Source organism: Ornithorhynchus anatinus, chromosome 19 (genome assembly GCF_004115215.2).
Source record: "Ornithorhynchus anatinus isolate Pmale09 chromosome 19, mOrnAna1.pri.v4, whole genome shotgun sequence".
Taxonomy (NCBI): Eukaryota; Metazoa; Chordata; class Mammalia; order Monotremata; family Ornithorhynchidae; genus Ornithorhynchus; species Ornithorhynchus anatinus.
Window position 1 is genome coordinate 1732930 of NC_041746.1, and position 20273 is coordinate 1753202.

Consider the following 20273-nt stretch of genomic DNA (forward strand, 5'->3'; position numbering starts at 1 on the left):
TTTGCCCACTTCCCAGTGGTCTCTGTGTCCCCATCTCCCGGCCTTCCGATCTTGGAATCGGCTTCAACCCTGAGTAACGGTAGGCATGTACTGAGCGCCCACGGAGGTGTGATGCCCTGTCCTAGGCGCTTGGGAAGTACAGAAGAGGGGACACGTTCCCTACAAGGAGCTTCCACTGTAACGGAGTGGAGGAGTAGAAAAGGGTTAGTAGACACTGCCTCGAAGGAACTCGCAGTCCAGCAGGGGAGATGGGAAAATTAAATTACAGGCGGGGGTTTAGGGGGAACCTAAGTTCCTGAGCCCAGTTCTGAAAGCCCTTCCGGCTCTTGGATCGGGAGAAAGAGCCCTGGAGTAGAAAACAGGAGACCTAGGTTCTCCCCCCTCTTCTGCCCTAACACGGGCAAGAACTGCACGTTCCCATCTCCACGTGCCGCGTCCCTGCCCGCCGACTCGCTCGTTGCACAGCGGCAACACGTCGGGCAGGGGCGAGAGAGGGCAGAGTTCGCCGCTCGTCGGTTATTCTCGACGGGACACTCTGTCGTGATGCGGTTCAGGGCCCCGACCGGGATCCTGGGCGGGGAAAGAGCCGCTCCCTCGCCCTCTCCTCCGGGTCATCGCGGATACGGTGGGGATGGTCAGTGTGGCACGGTGGGCATCAGGGGCCCGGGGAACCCTCTCGGAGCAGAAAACCCAAGGGAGAGGCGAGTGTTCAGAGAGCTCAGTGGTTGGGGGGAGATAGGAGGGGCTTCGCGTAGCGGAGAGGGGCAGGTCACCCCGGGCGGGCTCCTCGGAGCCAAAGCATCCCGCAGCGGCCCCGCGATAGACGCCGACGACTTTCCGCAGAAAGAGTTGCCGTCGTAACGATATTTATCGGGCCCCGCTGGGTGCAGAGTCGCTGAACTGAGCGCTTGGGAAATACAGAAGACTCGTTCTTCCCCTCTCGGGAGGCTACGCGAGAGACCGGTGGTGGGCAGCCTGCTCATTCTCCGCCTCGGCGGACCGGACTGGCTTTAATCAGTCGGTTAATCATATTTCTTGAGCGTTTACTGTGTGCAGAGCACTGAACCGAGCTCTTGGGAGAGTACGGTAGAACAATAAACAGACATATTCCCTGCCCACAACGAGCTCACGGTCTAGGGGGCAACGAATGCGTGTAGATATTTAGACAGTTCATTCATTTAGACATTTATTTACATCGTAGAGGGTAGGGAATAAAACATACAGCGGAGGCAAAGGGTGGGGTTAGGACTGACAGACGGTGGTGTTCATCCGGCGCTTCCCGCGGGCTGAGAACTGTACTGAGCGCCTGGGCAAGGACGAGAGAAGTAAAAGGCCCGGTCCCCGCCGTCAAAGAGCTTGCATTCTCCTGGGGAAGACCCACGTAAATATGACCATGAATTAGTGGGAGGAGAAGGAGAAAGGGACAACAAGGATAGGAAGGATACTGGGAGAGGCCAAGGCTGGGCCCGTGTCTGTCCGGAAGTGTGGCGGTGAATATCGGGATGACGGGTCTGGGCCTTCAATCGGGGAAGGCTTCCTGGAGGAGGGGCTTCAGCTTGGAAGGATTTTAAAAATTTTTCAAGTCACCACGCCGGAAGGGGTCGGCAACCCCTCCAGCAGGGAGATCCGCTCTGGTCCCGGCCCCCGGAGAAGGAGCGGCTTCGCCGCTCTTCCCTTCTTCATCCGGCCTCTCCTCTTCATTGGTTTTTTTCTTTTCTTTTCTTTTGTGTATGTGTGCGTGTGTGCGTGCATTTGTGTGTGTGTTTTTTCTTTTCTTTCTCCTCCCCTTCAGACATTGTGAACACTCCCAAACCCGATGAACGAGCTATCATGACTTATGTCTCCTGCTTCTACCATGCTTTTGCTGGAGCGGAGCAGGTACCCGGTCACCTGGGCCCTTTGGGGTTGCCGTGCCGCTTTGAACCGTGATCCGTGCGCGTGGCCGTCCGCGCTTCCCGTCGGGATGGGATTGTGGTCCCGGCGGGACGCTCTCGTTGGTCCCGAGTCCCGAAAGGCGGCGAACCCTCGGCTCCTCCTTCCAGTGACGTTTTCTCTGACTCCACCGCGAAATGAAATGGGGATTTTTCTTTTTCTTTTTTATCTTGAGGAGAAATAAGAATCACCCACACCAGTGGTATAAATCAGTAGTATTTATAGAACGCCGATGGTGTGCACACCACCGTCCTGGGGGCTTGGGAGGGGACGCTAGGGTTAGTAAATGGGATCCTTGCTCTCCAGGACCTTAGAGTTTGGCCACCTCCGTCCCGAATACCCGGTTGGGTGGCACCTACTTTGGGCAAAGCAAGGTACTGGGCATCTACCCCGTGAGCAGAGCACTGTGCTGAGCGCTCGAGGGAGTCCTCGTGAATTAGTAAACACAATCCCTGCCCTCGAGGAGTCTCCCATCTAGCCAGGGAGACTGACCCTGAAATCAGTCGGTCAATCCATCACTGGTATTTACCGAGCACCTACTGTGTGCGGAGCACTGCGCTAAACGCTTGGGGGAATACGGTATAATGGAGTGGGTAGACACGGTCCCTGCCCACACCGAGCTCAAGGTCCAGAAGGGAATAGTTAATAGCTAGAAATCACAAAGGAAGGGGAATAGCTACAGGAGGGAGTGCTTCGGTCTTCAGTGAGTAAAGAATGCCTAAAAAGGAAAAAAAGCCAAAGAGGAAAGAGAAAAAAGATTTCACTTTGGGAAAAAAGTGACGGCATTTTAGGGTAAGAATACCCCGAAGGGAAGAGGTTCGAGTGACATTACGGACGTGTCCCGCGTGACTTCCTGGACGTCCCCTCGTCCCGGCCTCGGTTCTTCTTACCCCCTGGCCCTGAGGAGCCCCATCGAGTCGATGGATTTTGGCCGGACGAGCCTACGGAGGGAGGGGCGGAAGAGAGAACGTTGGGAATTGTGCAGGGAAGCAGCGAGAGAGAGAGCGAGACCCGAAGACGGGACACTCGCTAGCTGGGACTCGCCCAGATCTTGGCCCGGGTCACTTTGCCACTTTGTGACTCAGTTTCCCCCTTGGGGGGGGGGGGGCATAGTGCCCGCCATGAAAACGTTACAGAGCTACAGCCGGTGGAAAGCGGTGAGTGGATGGTATCTGTTGAACGCTTATCGTGTGCAGAGCACTGTACTAAGCGCTTGGGGGAGTACGATATAACAGACTGGGTAGAGACGTTCCCTGCCCACAGGGAGCTCACAGTCTAGAACGTGGGCCCCTTCGAGAAGCCACGGTTGTCCGGAGCAGCAAAGGCATCTGGGAGGGTAGGGCTCAGTGGCAGGAGCTCTCTCTGAGTGGTGAGCAAGGGAGAGGCGTCGCACGCTTAGTACGGTGCTCTGCACATAGTCAGCGTTCAATAAATACTATCGAATGAATGAACAGCACGGACTAGAGTTCATGGGCTCGATCTTTCGGGAGACAGCCCGGCCTAGGGGAAAGAGCCCGCGCTGGGAATCAAGAGACCTGGGTCCTAGTCCCATCCACGCCACCGGCCTACTGGGTAACCTCGGGCGAGTCGCTCCTCCTCTCCGGGCCTCGGTTTCTTCGTCTATCAAATGGGGATAATAACGCCCTCCCTCACACGGAAGTCGTGCTTGGTTTTCTCTAATGGCATTTACGCGCTTACTACCCGTCGGGCTCTCTACCGAGCGCTGGGGTAGGTACGAGCTAGTCAGATCGGACACAGTCCGTGTCGCAGACGGGACTGACGGTCTTGATCCCCGTTCTACAGATGAGGTAACCGAGGCGCCGGGTCACCGGGCAGACGCGTGGCGGAGCCGGGATCAGAACCCAGGGCCCCTGGCTCCCAGGCCCGTCCTCTTTCCATTAGGCCGCCCTGCTTCTCAACGGGGAGGGTAGACGTGAAAGGTCTTCGGCAGAATGAAAACGCCGGGCCCAGCCCGGGGGTTATTACGACGATGACTCTGTCGTCGATGTGGAGTTCGGCACGACCTTCGCCTCCCCCGACGAACGCTCGGCCGGGACCCTGGGATTCTTTAGGGCTTGCCTTTGCCGTCACTAACTCAGCCGGTGTTCCGTGACTCTGTTGTTTCAGTCTAATGACACCTTTCCCTCCCGCACCGTAATCTGCCCGCCGTGTGACTCCGTGTGAAGACCGTCGCGTTAGCGGGTCCCATAGGTGCCCACTCCGCGAGGGCTGATGGAGCGACGGCGCGATTCTCGGCCTCGCTCCTCCCGGGGTCCCGAAACCGGACCCGAGAGCGTCCAGTCGGGGCTGGACGGACCCGAGATGACGGTCCCTACCCGCTTCTCGCCCACCCCCGATGCTCACGGTGCAAAGCGGGCACCTACGGGCTGCCGTGTCTCGTGGCGTCCTACGGCGAACGGGACTAACCTCCTCGGGCCTTCGACTAACCCACCGTGCCCCCGGGCCACTCCTGGCCTCCCCGCTAACCACCCCCGCCCGGCCCTCTCCCCGGCCGCCACACCTCCTCACCCACTTGTAGACGGGGCTTGGAGCTCTCTTCTTTCTCCGTTGTGTCCTCCAGGCCGAGACGGCGGCTAACAGGATATGCAAGGTGCTGGCGGTGAACCAGGAGAACGAGCGGCTCATGGAAGAATACGAAAGACTAGCGAGTGAGGTAAACGGTGGCTGGGATGGGGCTCTGGTCGGCCACGTGGTGGGAGAAGAGGTGTTTTTTGGCTTTTTGGGATTCTTTAATGGCATTTAAGCGCTCACTACGTGTCAGGAACTATATTAAGCGCCGGGGTAGATACCAGCTAGTCAGGTTGGACACAGCCCACGTCCCCCACGGGGCTCACGGTCTCAATCCCCATTTGACAGAGGAGGGAACCGAGGCCACGGAGTAAGTGAAGTCGTCGGCCCGAGTTCCCACAGCAGACAAGTCGAGGAGCCGGGATTTAAATGATGTCGGTATCTGTTAAGCGCTTACTATGTGCAGAGCACTGTTCTCAGCGCTGGGGGTGATACGGGGTAATCAGGTCGTCCCACGCGAGGCTCACAGTTAATCCCCATTTTACAGATGAGGTAACTGAGGCACGGAGAAGTTAGATTTAGAACTCAGAACCTTCTGACTCCCGGGCCCCGGGTTCTAGCCACCGGTTGGGTGGTGTCCCGGAGATGGTCACTGGGCCCTGATGTGACTGTCAGTTACCCACCGTCTCCTGCTGGGCTTTCAGAGGATTCTTGACCGGGAGCAGATTCCTGCCAGTTTCGGGGAGCTCCTCTCAGACGTGAGAGCCCGTTGTTGGGCAGGGATCGCCTCTATCTGTTGTCGAATTGTCCATTCCAAGCGCTTAGCCCACTGCTCTGCACGCAGAAAGCGCTCAGTAAATACGACTGAATGAATGAGAGGTACCACGGAACCATTTAGGGCTTTCTTCTGAGACAGAGCTCCTATCGCCAACATCGGTGCGTCCTCCACGGGAAGGAGCCGGTCAGTACTTCAGGCCTCACTCCTCCTGGGCCTCCGACAAGACCTGAGAATTTCCAGCCCGGCCCGAAGAGACCCCGAATGGCGGCACTCTGGCCTCTTGGCTCTTTGCCTATCTCCTCCCAATCCCCATTCCTGCAAAAATTCACTGAAAAGCTGGCATCGGCGATCACGGCGTTTAAAATAAGGTTTCTTCCGTTTCCTCTGAACACGTGTCTTTCCCTCTTTGCTCCGGTGTCCTTCTCTCGCCTCTGGCCGGAGTTCTCAGTCCACTTGAACGGTTTCCCGCCCCTCGCCTCTGTCCTGCCCCAGGAAAGAGCTGGGTGGGGGAAATATCAGAGCCGCCTCGGGCCTCGGACCTGCAGATAGTCCGTGTCTGAGATTCATCGATCCATTCACTGTCAGTCGTATTTATTGAGTGCTTACTCCTGCAGGGCGCTGTACTGAGTGCTTGGGAGAGTACGGTGGAACAAGAAACAGACCTATCCCCCGCCCACAGCTAGCTTACGGTCTAGAGGGGGAGACAGACATTAATAGAAATAGATAGATTACAGATATAGACCTAAGGGCCATGGGGCAGGGAGGGGCAAACGAGGGCGATGCAGAAGGGAGTGGGAGAAGTGGAAAGGAGGACTTAGTCAAGGAAGGCTTCTTGGAGGAGACGGGCCTTCCCCTAACTTCGCCCACGCAGTCCGGTCCCCGAGGTCTGGGAGATGGGCGGTTCGTGGCCGCGCTGTTCCTGGCGGAGGAGGCGGTGGGGGCGGTCAGCGGCTACGGGAGGGAAGGACCCCTACCCTGTTCTCCCAGATGCCCTCTGGGCCCGGCTCGGGCACCAAGAGGCCTGGGGGCGGGGAAGCCTCCGGACGTAGCTGCCCGGCGCCCGCGGGGGGCCGGGCTGCGGGGTTCGGCCCTCCCGAGCGTGACCGCGCCGCCTCCGGGGGGTGGGCAGCTCTTGGAGTGGATTCGCCGGACGATCCCCTGGCTGGAGAACCGGACCCCCGAGAAGACGATGCAGGCCATGCAGAAGAAGCTGGAGGACTTCCGCGACTACCGCCGCAAGCACAAGCCCCCCAAGGTGCAGGAGAAATGCCAGCTGGAGATCAACTTCAACACGCTGCAGACCAAGCTCAGGATCAGCAACCGGCCCGCCTTCATGCCCTCCGAGGGCAAGATGGTCTCGGTGAGTGAGCCAGAGCCTCCCGGCGTCTCCCTCATCCCTGACGGGGGCCACCGGTGGCGGCCACAGCTTCACTCTCTCATCCTTGAGCCTCTTCTCCCGCCCCGAGGACAGAACGTCCTAAGTTTCCCGCTCTTTCTCCTTCCCTCTCTCCCTTTCCCTCCCTTCCTCCCCTTCCCTTTCTCCATCTCCCTCTCTTCTTCTCCTTCCCTCTCTCCTTCGCCCTCCCTTCTTCCTTCCCTCGCTCCTTCTCCCTCCCTTCTTCCTTCCCTCGCTCCTTCTCCCTCCCTTCTTCCTTCCCTCGCTCCTTCTCCCTCCCTTTTTCCTTCCCTCGTTCCTTCTCCTTCCCTTCTTCCTTCCCTCACTCCTTCTCTCTCCCTTCGTCCTTACCTCTCTCCTTCTTTCTCCCTTCTTGCTTCCCTTTCTCCTCCTCTCCCTATGTCTTTCCCTCTCTCTCTTTATTTCGCCTTCCCTCTCTGCCTCTTCCTCCCTCCCTCCTCCCCTCGCTCCTTTCTTTCCTCCTTCCCTGTCTTCCTGCAGCTGTCCTTTTCTCCATCTGTCTTTCCCTTTCATTTTTCTTTCCTTCCCTCTCTTCTTCCTTCCCTGTCTCTCTCCCTCTCCTCCCCCATCCTTTTATTTGGCCTTTATCTCTCTCTCTGTCCCTCCCCACCTTCCTTCTCTCTCTCTGCCCCTCAAGATGGCTGCCCTTGGACCGGTTCCCAGTCCACTCTCGGTACCCCATCCTGCCTCCAAAATGGGGACCCGGGAAGTCACATCTCCTCCCGCTTCTCCCTCCGTCCGCCCTACCATTTTCTACCCAGCGAAAGCCTGGTCCAGTGGGCATCCAGACCACAGCCGGCGATAGAACCGGACTCGGTCGGTTAAGCCCGGCCCCGTCCGAGTGATCCGGTGCGACCGTGGGGTGGGTGAAAACCCCAATTTGTGGGCCACATCAAAGGGGGTCCGGTGGCCCCCAGATGGGCGGAGAGGGGAGAGTGGCCACCCGCACCCCGAGCCTGCCCCTCTGTCTCTCCGTAGGACATCGCGGGGGCCTGGCAGAGGCTGGAGCAGGCCGAGAAGGGCTACGAGGAGTGGCTGCTCAACGAGATCCGCCGGCTGGAGCGGCTGGAGCATCTGGCCGAGAAGTTCAAGCAGAAGGCCTCCACTCACGAGACCTGGGCCTACGGTCAGTTCACGTTCACGCCCTGGGCCGTTGGTCCGGCGCTTACCGGTGCCCGGCGCCGCGCCGACCGCTCGGGGAGATGCGAGATGATCGGGTCGGACGCGTCCCCCGTCCGACTCAGAGTCTAAAGAGGAGGGAGAACGGGGATCTCATCCCCATCCTGCGGATAACGAAAGGGAGGGGCCCGGAGAGGAGAAGCTGCATGGCCTAGTGAATAGAGCACGAACCCGGGACTCGGAAAGACCTGGTTTCCAATCCCGGCTCCTCCACGTGCCTGCTGTGTGACCTTGGGCAAGTCGCTTCACTTCTCTGGGCCTCAGTCACCTCATCTGTAAAACAGGGATTAAGATGGGGCTCACACGTGGGTCGGGGACTGTGTCCAACCCCATTTACTTGTATCCACCCCAGTGCTTAGTATTGTGTCTGGCACGTAGTAAGTGCTTAACAAATACCGTAATAATAGTAATGATAATAGTAATTTTCTCTGTGCCTCAGTTCCCTCATCTGTAAAATGGGGATTAAGAGTGCGAGCCCCGTACGGGACAGGGACCGTGTCCAAGCCGATCAGTTTGTATCTACCCCAGAGCTCAGAGCGTGGGAAGCGCTTGATAAGCCGCCTGACTTCCCTGGGCCTCAGTTCCCAAGCCGCGCCCTGGAGGCGCTGACCTGCGCCTTCCAACCCCTCCCGCACCGGTCTCCCCCACCCCTCCCGCATCGCCCCGTTCCCCGCGCTCCCTCCAGGTAAGGAGCAGATCCTGCTGCAGAAAGACTACGAGTCGGCGTCCCTGACGGAGATCCGCGCCCTGCTGAGGAAACACGAGGCTTTCGAGAGCGACCTGGCCGCCCACCAGGACCGGGTGGAGCAGATCGCCGCCATCGCCCAGGAGCTGAAGTAGGTCCCGTGGCCACCCCGCCCCGGAGGACACTCCTCCTCCCCGTCCCCCAGACCGGCCCCGGCCGGGCCCGACCCCCGCTCGTCCGGGGCTAGATTTAGAGAGGCAGCCGTGTTGGGCGGGGGGCACGCGGAGAGGGACCCGAGGGCAAGCGTCGGCGGGGATTGCGGGGGTGTATCTGGTGGCCAGGAGGTGCGTGTCCTGGGCCGTGCGTTGCCGTTTGGGCACGGGTGTGGCCGGGTGGTGTTGCGGGTTGAGTTTTGGGTGGCCTGTGCGTGTGGGCGGTTGAATGGGGTGTTACGGAAGTGGTTTTTTGAGGATGCGGTTTGGGATATATGGTTTTGAGTGACTGTGGGCTAATGGGTGTGGGTATGCGTGTTGGTTTGGGAGCGCGTATGCGGTAGGGTGGTTTTGTGTGTATTTTTAACTGTCTCGGGGGTGCACTCTTCACCTGAGCTGGCCCGAGGTCCACTCCAGCCCCGACCCTAGCTGTGTGTCCAGGAGCCCGCCTCTCACGAAACCACCCCGCCCCCCCCGCAGGGAAGCCCTCTGCTCTGACAGTAGGGGAAAGCCGTGGTCCTCCGCGGGGGGGGCCGGGGACCCTCGCTTCCAGAGAAACGCTCCGGCTTCGGAGTCGGGACTGGCTTCCGTCCGATGGCCTACGGAACGGGCCCGGGGGCGGGGGCGGCAGAGGGAAGACGGGACCCGGGGCGACGACGGTCCGGAACCGGCCCCGAGCCCGGCCGCGTCTCCGGCGGGAGCCCGGGGGACCTTCCGCCCGTCCTCCCTCGACCCCGCGGGTCACTGTGCCGACGTTTAAGGCAGCAGCGCCCGCCCCGGGGAGCGGGTGCCCGTTTCCCCGCCGGGCTCCCGGCCTCGGTCGAGGGTGGGGAGCGGGGCCGGTTTCCGCCATCCGGTCTGCCCCCGCTCCGAGGCCGGCCCCCTCCAACCGCGGCCCCCGTCCCCTCCCAGCGAGCTGGACTACCACGACGCCGCCAACGTCAACGATCGGTGCCAGAAGATCTGTGACCAGTGGGACCGTCTGGGGACCCTCACCCAGAAGCGCAGAGAAGCCCTGGAGGTGAGACCGGGACCGGCCCCCCGACCGTGGGAGGGACGGAGAGCGCGGGTGGCTGCTATCTCAGCCACGGGCCCAGCTCCGCCCGGGGAACTCAAGGGACGGGAAGGGGGGCGAGGAAATGGAAGGTTGCCTTTTCTTAATGAAGCTCCCTCCCGCAGATTGTAAGCTTTTGAGGGCAGGGACCGGATCTCGGACTCAGGGCTGCTCTCTCAAGGGTTTAGGGCGCTTGGGGAAGCGCCCCAGCAGCCGGAAGACCAGTCCCCGCCCTCAGGGAGCTTGCAATCTACAGGAGAAAGCCTCGGTGGCGAGGTCGCCGAACGGAGCGTGGAGAACCCCTCTCCCCACCAGCTCTCCTGACCCTTCCCCCTCCTCTTCCGCCCCCTCTGCCTCGTCCTGTCCCCTCCCGCTACGACTCATCCGTCACCGCCATCCCAGCTTCTCTGAAAACCCTTCCAGGGGTGGGGGGCTTTGAGGCGCGACGGAGAGAGCTTCGGTGGGGAAGTGGGGCGAGAGGGGCGAGGGGGAGGACTCGATTCTGCCACGTTTGACAGCTAGTAACGGCGATGGTATCTGTTAAGCGCTCGCTAGGTGCCGAGCACTGTTCTAAGCGCCGGGATAGCTGCGAGCTCCCACGGGGGGGGGGGGGGGGCTCACGGTCTTAATCCCCAATTTACAGATGAGGTAGCTGAGGCATAGAGAAGCGAAGTGACTTGCCCAAAGTCACACAGCTGACGAGTGGCAGAGCCGGGATTAGAACTCACGACCTCTGACTCCCAAGCCCGGGTTCTTTCCGGTGAGCCACCCTGCTTCTCTGGATAAGAGAGGTGGGAGGCAACCGCCGAACGCAGAACAGTAGAGAAGAAGTGTGGTCTGGTGGTGAGAGCTCAGGCCTGGGAGTCACGGGACCCGAGTTCTAATCCCCCCTGCCACTTGCCCGCTGGGTGTCCTTGGGCAAGTCACTCGGCTTCTCGGTGCCTCGGTTTCCTCATCCGTAAAATGGGGATCCGAATCCCGTTCTCCGCCCCGACGTGGACCGAGCCCCGTGAGGGACAGGGCCCGCGTCCGCCCTGATGATCTCCAGCCCCGGGTTCGGCGCTTGGCACGTAGTGAGCGCGTCCCAGCTAGCCGCGTTACCGTTAGAGTGGCCGCCGGGGTGAAACCCGCCGCTCTCCCGTTGCAGAGGACCGAGAAGCTGCTGGAGACCATCGACCAGCTTCACTTGGAGTTCGCCAAGAGAGCCGCCCCCTTCAATAACTGGATGGAAGGGGCCATGGAGGACCTGCAGGACATGTTTATCGTCCACAGCATCGAGGAGATTCAGGTAGGGGGGCTAGAGCGGGGGCCAAAATGGCATTCCCGGGCAGCCCCCCGAAGGCCAGCCGAGGAGGGGGGCGGGTTCCGTCGTTTACGGTGACGGCAGACGGCAGACGCCCCGGAGGGCTACGCGGGGGTTACCGTCTAGGAGGGACACGGCCTAGTGGACGGAGCGGGGGACAAGGCCGGGGAGGGCGGGCCACCTGGGTTCTAATCCCGACCCTGCCACTCGCCTCCCGGGCGGGCAAGTCACTTCGCTTCCCCGGGCCTCGGGTTCCTCATCCGTGAAGCGGCGATTAAATACCGGTTCTCTCTCCCCGTCAGACCACGGGCCCCACCGGCACCGTTCGTTCATTCGCTCGCATTTATCGAGCGCTTACTACGTGCAGAGCACTGCACTAACCGCTTGGAACGGACAATTGGGCAACAGAGACGGATCCCCGCCCAGTGACGGGCTCACGGGCCAAACGCAGTCACCGGGCTCGGTCGGATCATCCCCCCATCTACTCCAGTGCTTGGCCCGGTGCTTGGCGCATAGGAAGCGCTTAACAGCTACCCCCTGTTATCACCGTTAGCTGGGAGGGCTCGGCGGGAGGAGGGAGAGGCGAGTCTCGGGTCGCTCCAACTCCAGCCCCGCCCGGTCGACGGGATCGATCGAACGCTCACTCCGCGCGGGACACCGGGGAGAGTCCGAGGCGACGGAGTCGGCGGGCGCGATCCCCGCCCTCCAGGGACACTGGCGGGCCGACCTGGGCTCGGGGGCCGGGGGAGGGGGCTCCGGCGACGCGGCCCGGGTGGCGGGGGTCGAGGTGACGTCCCGTCTCCCCCGCGCCGCCCCCCAGAGCCTGATCACGGCCCACGAGCAGTTCAAGGCCACGCTGCCCGAGGCGGACGGGGAGAGGCAGGCCATCATGGCCATCCAGAACGAGGTGGAGAAGGTCATCCAGAGCTACAACATCCGGATCAGCTCTGCCAACCCCTACAGCACCGTCACCATGGACGAGCTCCGGGCCAAGTGGGACAAGGTAGGGGACGCGGGCGGGCACCGGCCCGGGACCCGGGGGGACCCTGGGCCAGTCCCGTACCCTCTCTGGGCCTCCGTTTCCTCACCTCTGCGATGAGGAAGAGCTCCCTCCCCGTTCTCCCTCCCTCTTGGTCGGATGTATTTACTGAGCGCTTACTCTGTGCAGAGCGCCGTACTAAGTGCTTGGGAGAGGACAGGAGAACAACAGAACCGATACATTCCCCGCCCACGGTGGACTCGCCGGTCAGAAGGTCGGGGGTTCTAATCCCGGCTCTGCCGCTGGTCCGCCGTGTGACCCCGGGCGAGGCGCTTCGCTTCTCTGTGCCTCACTTCCCTCCTCTGGAAAACGGGGATCGAGGCCGGGGGCCCCACGTGGGGCAGGGACTGCGTCCGGTCCAGTCTGCTTGGATCCGCCCAGCGCTCAGTACGGTGCCCGGCACACAGTGAGCACTTACTAAATACCGCAGTCGTTATTATTAAAGTCTAGAGAGGGAGAGCGGGAGCTCTGTAGCGAGCGGGGACCACCCAGGATCCACCCTAGCACTTAACCCCCAAGGCGCCCTCCGCCCGGGCCTTCCCGGGAGGGACGGGCTTTGCCGACGCCGGGCGGGCACGCCGGAAGACGAGGTCGACGCCGGCCGTTACGAACCACTCCGCGGCCGTCGCTGTCCTCTGGTCCTTCCGGGCCCAATAACCCGTTTTTCGATCCCGGTCGGGCGGGCCCTCCAGGATACGGTCACTGCGGCTCTCTCTCTCTCTCTCCCCCCGCCCCCCCCCCGGTCTCTCTCCGTCTCGTGGCTCGTTCCCTTCCGGGGGGGCGGGAGGTATTTCCCCCCAGCTCCCGCGCGTCCGGTTTCAGGAGCGGGAGAGCTGGGTGGGCGGCGGGCCCCGCTGACGGCGTCCTGATGTCCGGCCAGGTGAAGCAGCTCGTGCCCGTGAGGGATCAGTCCCTGCAGGAGGAACTGGCTCGTCAGCACGCAAATGAGCGTCTGCGCCGGCAGTTTGCCGCTCAGGCCAATGCCGTCGGGCCCTGGATTCAGAACAAGATGGAGGTAACCGTCCGGGGGATCGACCGGGCCTTCCGAGCAGCCCGTCGGCCTCTTTGCACGAGGCCAGGGGTCCGACGGCCTCCCGGGGGATCGGAGCCCGTCGGTCCCGGGTGTGCGTCTTCCATCCGGATCTCGCGTCGCGGGCCATGGGCCTCCCAGGCGCGGAGAGGGAGCGCTTCCGGGTCTGTTACCGCCGCCCGAACGATTGCGCAGATCCAGCGGGCTCCCCTCTCTCCCTGGTCAGGCTGGGTCTCGCCGCCTTGGCCCGGTCCTAATTTCCCGCCGGACCTGGCGTCCCCCTCCTCGCGGTTTGCCCGCCTGGCCCCGGTGGCTTCTTGCTCCCCGCGGGAAGAACCGAGGGCCCCGGCCCACCACTCCCCGTCTAGCGTGCGAGGGCGACCAGGTGTCCAGTCGGAGATGGGACGGTCCGGTTTGGGGCGGGGCCGTCCCGCGTCCGACCCCGGGCACTTCGGCGTCCTTTCGACGTTCACGTCGTGGCTCCCGCCGCCGGGCCGCGAGACGGGGGCGTGACACGGTGGGGGACCACCAACGGCCCCGGAACGCGTCGGGAGGGTTTCCGGGTTCCCCTCCCGCAAAACGGCACCCGGGATGACGTCGCGTGGACGCCCGCGGCCTCCCGGGGTGGCACTGGGGGTCTCTTTCTGCCCGTCTGCCCGCCGGCCAGGAGATCGCCCGCAGCTCGATCCAGATCACCGGCGCCCTGGAGGACCAGATGAACCAGCTGAAGCAGTACGAGCACAACATCATCAACTACAAAACCAACATCGACAAGCTGGAGGGCGACCACCAGCTCATCCAGGAGGCCCTCGTGTTCGACAACAAGCACACCAATTACACCATGGAGGTGACGATCGTCTTTATCGGGCTCTCCGTCCAGCGCTTACTAGGTGCCGGGCACTGAACTAAGCGCTGGGTAGATACGAGACCACGGTGGGGGGGGGGGGGTGTCACAGCCTAAGTAGGACGAAAAAGGGGTATTGAATCCCCGTTGTGCAGAGGAGGAAGTTGAGGCACAGAGGCGTGACGAGACCTGCCCTGGGTCGCGCGGCAGACGAGCGGCGGAGCGGAGATGGGAACCCGGGTCCTCCGACTCCCGGGCCCGTGCTCCTTCCGCTAGGTCGCGCTCCTTCTCGTTCATTCATTCGATAGCATTTATCGAGCGCTTACTATGTGCAGAGCGCTGTACTAAGCGCGTGGAATGTACAGTTCGGCGACGGAACAGTTGCCGAATTGAAGAGTCATTCTCACACGACTGTTTCCGCGTCCCCCAACCCGGAGTCGGGGGCCAGGAGGCTGCGGGCTCACTCTGCCGCTCCACCCGTCCTCCGTGCGGGCGACGGTGGGCACTGAGGTGGGGCGGCACCGGTGCCCACCGGCCCCTGCGGGAGCTCGGGGCTGGATGCGAAATTGGGGGTAGCCGGATTCGCTGTTTTTATGTCGAGCACCCACTTTGGGCCCGCGGGATTTGGGCGCCTGGGACCGCCCCTGCCGTCATGCGGCTTACAGTCCCGGGGCGGGCGGGGGCAGAAACGCAGAAAGAGCCACCGGAGAGAACTCGGCACCCGCCCTTTCCCCTCCTCCCCGTCCCGAGCTCAGGAACACAGTGAACGGAGGTCCCCCGGTATCCTACCCGTCCGCCACTCCGGGGAGGTGGAGAGGCTCTCTGGGGGGCGAGGGGATGCAGGAGCGGAGTCCCGCCCCCCGCCCCGCCCCAAAAGGGCCAGAGCCGGTTCCCCGGCCGAGGCACGGAGGCCGAGCCGTCCCCGACGGACCTCGGCTCTCTCCCGCGGGGGCGACGGGGGTCCTCTGGGCCCGACCGGTCGCCCGCTTCCCTCCCTAGCACATCCGCGTGGGCTGGGAGCTGCTTCTCACCACCATCGCCAGGACCATCAACGAGATCGAGACCCAGATCCTCACCAGGGACGCCAAGGGCATCACCCAGGAGCAGATGAACGAGTTCCGAGCCTCTTTCAACCACTTCGACCGGGTACGGCGCGCCCGGCGGTTAGTTGGCGCGATCCCTGCCCTCCGGCGGGAGGCCCGCTCCTGGGATGTCCCTTCGTGCCTCCGCGCCATCACTCCGTCAGTCGGTTGTTTTCGTTACGCGGTTATCTTTACGTTTCCGGCACCGTCCTAAGCGCCGGGTAGATACGAGGTGATCAGGTCGACTCGGTCCAGGGCCCGCGGTCTTAATCCCCACTGTAAAGACGAGGGAACCGAGGCCCAGAGAATAATAACGAGGGTCTCCGTTAAGCTCTTGCTATGTGCCAAGCGCTGTCCTAAGCGCTGGGGTAGCTACGAGGTGATCGGGTTGTCCCACGCGGGGGTCGCCGTCTTAATCCTCGTTTTACGGATGAGGTAACTGAGGCACAGCGAAGCGACTTGCCCGGGGTCGCACAACAGACTAGTGGCGGAGCCAGGATTAGAACCCACGTCCTCTGACTCCCAAGCCCGCGCTCTCTCCACTGAGCCACGCTGCTTCTTGCCCAAGGGCACCCAGCAGACAAGTGGCAGAGCGGGGAGGAGACCCAGGTCCTCCTGACTCCCAGGCCCGTGTTCTCCCCGCGCCCCTTCAACCGTCGGGTGCGGCGCACTGTAGTAAGCGCTTGGGAGAGGCTGGTAGAGGAGGGGGACGCCGTCCCGATTTCCCATCGAGGACCAACCCCTTCGGGGAAGCGGGGGGGGTTGGGGGTGGAGAGGGACACCCCCCCCCCCCCAAGCCGCCCGACCCGTGACGGAGAGGGGCGTCCCGCTCGGGCCGCGGCCGGAGGCGGGGCCGGCTGGGGGAACCGTTCGGACGCGGCTCTTCCTGAGGTCTGAGGTGGCTCGAAGCCGCCGCCCCTCTCCGGCTCCTCCACGACGCTAAATTTCTCTCCTTGGCTTTTCCTCCTCGTGGCTGTGTCCCGCCCGTCTGTCCGGTCTCACCCGGTCGTCTGTCTCTCTCTCTCTGGGGTGGGATCGGCCCGTCCTGCCGCGGCCGGACAACGCCACCTCTCCTCCGTCCCGCCGCGCCGGCCCTCCCGCCCGCGCCTGGCCTCGCCTCCGCCCGGCCGCCTCCTGCCTCTCCCCCGGGGTCGCCCGCCGCCGGCCCGCAGAGGAAGAACGGGCTCATGGACCATGAGGATTTCAGGGCCTGCCTCATCTCCATGGGCTACGACCTGGTAGGAGGGCGCCGACGGGTCCGGGAGTCTAAATGGGAGCGGGGGCTCTAGCCCCGGTCGTACTCGGAGGGGTCGACCTCTTCCCCTCGGGGCCCGGCTCGGCTGCGGAGGCCCAGCCCCGTGGGCGACCGCGCGGTGACTTTCGTTTCCAGAAAGCGGGCCGAGCGCGCCCGTCTGGACCTCCCCGCGGGGTCCACGTCCTAATCGACCTTGGTCCCCGGGGAGGGGATGCCGGGCGGCGCGCCGGCCGGCCCGCCGCCCACGTGCGTCGGATGGGGATGTTATTCCGGGCCCGGGCCGAGCGCTTCCCCTCTCCGCACGGAGGGGGTTTGGAGAGTCGGCCCCGGCTGGGAGCTGCCCGCTAAGACCACCCCGTCCTCCGTCCCGGTTCTCGGCCTGGATTTGCAAATGAGAGCGCCCGCCCTCCCCTCCGGCCCCGCCTTGACCCCCGCCCCCCGCCCCGGGCCAGGGGGCGACGTCCTCTGAATGAGCCAGGGGGAGGGCGGGCGCCCGGAGCCGGTCGGAGGGGTCCGCCCGGGGGTAAGCGGCGTCTCTTCCGCTGTCGCGTCAGGGGGAGGCCGAGTTTGCCCGCATCATGACCCTGGTGGACCCCAACGGGCAGGGCACCGTCACCTTCCAATCCTTCATCGACTTCATGACCCGGGAGACCGCCGACACGGACACGGCCGAGCAGGTCATCGCCTCCTTCAGGATCCTCGCCTCCGACAAGGTCAGTCCGGAGCCGGACCCCGGGATTCCCGGCGCCCCAGCGGGAGCCGGCGGGTACAGAACGAGGGGCCCGCCGGGACCGGCGCCCTCTCTCCCACGCCACCTGCCAGCCGGTGATACCTCTCGAGTCATTCGATCGTATTTACTGAGCTCTTACCGGGTGCGGAGCACCGGACCGAGCGCTTGGGAGAGGACAACGTAACAGACACGTTCCCTGCCCGACACAGGCTTCCGGTCTAGAGAGGGAGACGGACATTCATATCGATAGATCAATTAGGGATAGTAATAATAATGACGTTGGTATTCGTTAAGCGCTTACTATGCGCCGAGCACTGTTCTGAGCGCTGGGGTGGACGCAGAGGGGAATCGGGTCGTCCCACGTGGGGCTCACAGTCTTAACCCCCATTTTACAGATGAGGTCACTGAGGCCCAGAGAAGTGACCTGCCCACAGTCACACAGCTGACACGTGGCATTCGAACTCGTGACCTCTGACTCCAAAGCCCGTGCTCTTTTCACTGAGCCGCGCTGCTTCTCTAGATAGAGAGATGAATACATAAGATAGATAGATAGATAGATAGATAGATAGATAGATAGATAGATAGATGATAGATAGATAGAGTGCTGTGGGCCGGAAGTGGGACGGAAGCGCAAACGATGTGCAGAGCACTGAACTGAGCGCTTGGGAGAGGACGATAGAACAATAAACGGACACGCTCCCCGCCCACGAGCTTCCAGTCACCCCCTCCGCTAAGGCCCCGCTGCCCTGAATTGGCGGCTTGGGCGGGCGAGGCTTCCGCGGGCCCACTCCGGCTGTCCTCCCGCTCCAGTGGCGGGTCTTCCCCGCTCCCGATTCAGTCGGGGTACTCGCCGGACGCGCCGCGTCGTGCTGAGCCATCAGGCGAGCCCGGCGGAGGGCAAACCTCCGCCCCTCCCGATCCCGGGGGGCGCTTAGAGGCCGGCGGTGCCCGGGCGAGTCCCAGCGCGAGTCCCCGGGCGCAGTAAGGACGGTCTTCCCGCGTCCCCCCCAGCCCTACATCCTGGCCGACGAGCTACGCCGAGAGCTGCCGCCGGACCAGGCCCAGTACTGCATCAAGAGGATGCCCGCCTACTCGGGCCCGGGCAGCGTCCCCGGGGCCCTGGATTACGCCGCCTTCTCGTCCGCCCTGTACGGGGAAAGCGACCTGTGAGCCCGGAAGGCCCCTCTCCCCCGGTCCGCCCTGCCCCCGACCCCCACCCCGCCCCCCGCCCCCCGCCCCGCCGGAAGCCAGAGCCCGGGCCTCGCGGGAGGCCCGACGAGCGGGATCGTTCGACCCCGTGGGTTTCCGAAGCGCGATGAACGCCCCCGACCCTTCCCGCCCCCCTCCTCCCCTCCCCCGGCAACGTAACGTGTTCGAATGTGCCGTCCCTCGCGTGCGTGAGAGTGGGTGCCACCGTAGGCGGCTTCAGCGTCGGCTTCTTAGGCTTAGCTAGTCCAGCGCGGGGTGGGAGGAGACGTGGAGGCGGAACCGGGAGGGCCCGGGGGATGGCGGGGAGGAGAGAGAGAGACGGATGACGAGAGAGCGAGAGACAGCGACAGAGAGAGAGCTTAAGAATGTGGAAAAACACGGAACGGTTAGACGTTCGAGACTGGGGACCCACGGAGCCGCGAAAGATCCGCGAGCCTTTTTCCGGCCACGTCCGCCCCCTCGTCCGCCGGCTCAGGAGGCCAGGCTGGGGCCGCTCGGGAGACGACGTCCGGAGGCCGTCGGCCGTCCTGCTCCCGGGCCGCTCGAATCCGTCCGGACGGGGACGTCGAAGGGACGAAGAACGAGCCGGGGAGCTTCGTCCTTCCTGGCGGGGAGGATGCCCCTCGCCCCCGCGCTTTCCCAGACGCGGTCTCCGTCACTTTCCGGCTCGCTCGCGACCGGGGCCGAGAGGCTTCTCCCGGGAGCCGGGCGACAGGGCAGAGGAATCTCCGGTCGGTCCCAACCCTAGTTAGAGGTCCGATCGTCGGGGGAAGGGGTCGATGGTATCCAAGAAGACGAGGTTCGGGGGTTCCCCGCTGGGGTTTCCAAGCTCGGACGGCACAGGCGGCGGAGAGTCGACCGGAGGGCAGACGGTCTTCTGGCGGCAGAAATCACCGCGGCCTAACGAGGCGGCGGCACCGCCATAGTTTTCCCTCGCACCCTGAGCCGGCCGAGGGATCGCCGCCGCTCGGGAGCCGGTCTGGGGAGGCCTTCTCAGGAGAGCCGGGGCGAGAGAGCCTTCACGCCGGCGGCCGGCGACCGGAGAGCCAGATTTCACGTCCGTCCTCCCTCTGACGCTTGCGCCGCGCTCGACCGGCGTCGTCTCGACGGCGGGAGACCCTCGGGAGGGGAGAGGGGGACTTGAGCCGCTCCGGGCCTTTCGATCGGGCCTCGCGCCCCGTCCCCCTCACGGGGCGGGCCGCGGTCGTCCGCTCGTCCGTCCCCATTTCCGTCGACGTCCGTTCGTTTTTCCGCTTGACGCCAGTTCGCCACGACTCCCGCCTCTGTGTTTCTGCCTCGTTGACAGCTTGTAGAGAAATAAAGCAATAACTTTTTTTTTTTTTACTAGAGTCCTTTGTCATTTCGAGATGCGACGAACGCAAATCCCGCCACGGAGAGCCCGTGAAAGGGGCTTAGATAACGATGACCCACCTGCTGCGATTCGGTGGAAGCCCCCGCTTCCTGCTACCAAATTCTCCCTCTGGGGGATGTTATTCCGCTCGAAGGTGGTTGGGCGAAATCGTCCGGCATTACGATAATAATGATGGCATTTATTACGCGTTTACTGTGTGCAAAGCACTTTCTAAGCGCTGGGGCGATGCAAGGTCATCAGGTCGTCCCACGGGGGGCTCACGGTCTTCACCCCCGTTTTCCAGACGAGGGAACCGAGGCCCAGAGAAGTGAAGTGACTCGCCCGCAGTCACCCGGCTGGCAAGTGGCACAAGCGCGATTCGACCCCCGAATCGGCGTGGCTCAGTGGCAAGAGCCCGGGCTCGGGAGTCAGAGGTCGTGGGTTCGAATCCATTCTCGGGACGCTCTGTCACTCGTCGGCTGGGTGACTGTGGGCGAGTCACTTCACTTCTCTGGGCCTCGGTTCCCTCCTCTGTAAAATGGGGACGAAGACCGTGAGCCCCACGTGGGACGACCCGATTCCCCCGTGTCTACCCCAGCGCTCAGAGCAGTGCTCTGCACATAGTAAACGCTTAACAGATAGCA

General features: G+C 63.1%; 1 protein-coding gene across 1 annotated transcript in view; it reads left to right on the forward strand.

The window, feature by feature from the left end:
* Positions 1-19622, forward strand: part of ACTN2 (actinin alpha 2) — a 49809-nt gene extending 30187 nt beyond the window's left edge. The window contains exons 8-21 of the mRNA XM_029047413.1: positions 1793-1878; positions 4514-4606; positions 6369-6599; positions 7635-7782; positions 8521-8671; positions 9645-9753; positions 10934-11074; positions 11910-12092; positions 13009-13143; positions 13826-14005; positions 15002-15148; positions 16257-16322; positions 16894-17052; positions 18081-19622. Coding sequence (XP_028903246.1) covers positions 1793-1878; positions 4514-4606; positions 6369-6599; positions 7635-7782; positions 8521-8671; positions 9645-9753; positions 10934-11074; positions 11910-12092; positions 13009-13143; positions 13826-14005; positions 15002-15148; positions 16257-16322; positions 16894-17052; positions 18081-18239 — 1988 coding nt within the window. The 3' untranslated portion in view covers positions 18240-19622. The remainder of the gene's footprint in view (positions 1-1792; positions 1879-4513; positions 4607-6368; positions 6600-7634; positions 7783-8520; positions 8672-9644; positions 9754-10933; positions 11075-11909; positions 12093-13008; positions 13144-13825; positions 14006-15001; positions 15149-16256; positions 16323-16893; positions 17053-18080) is intronic.
* The last annotated feature ends 651 nt before the right edge of the window (positions 19623-20273 follow it).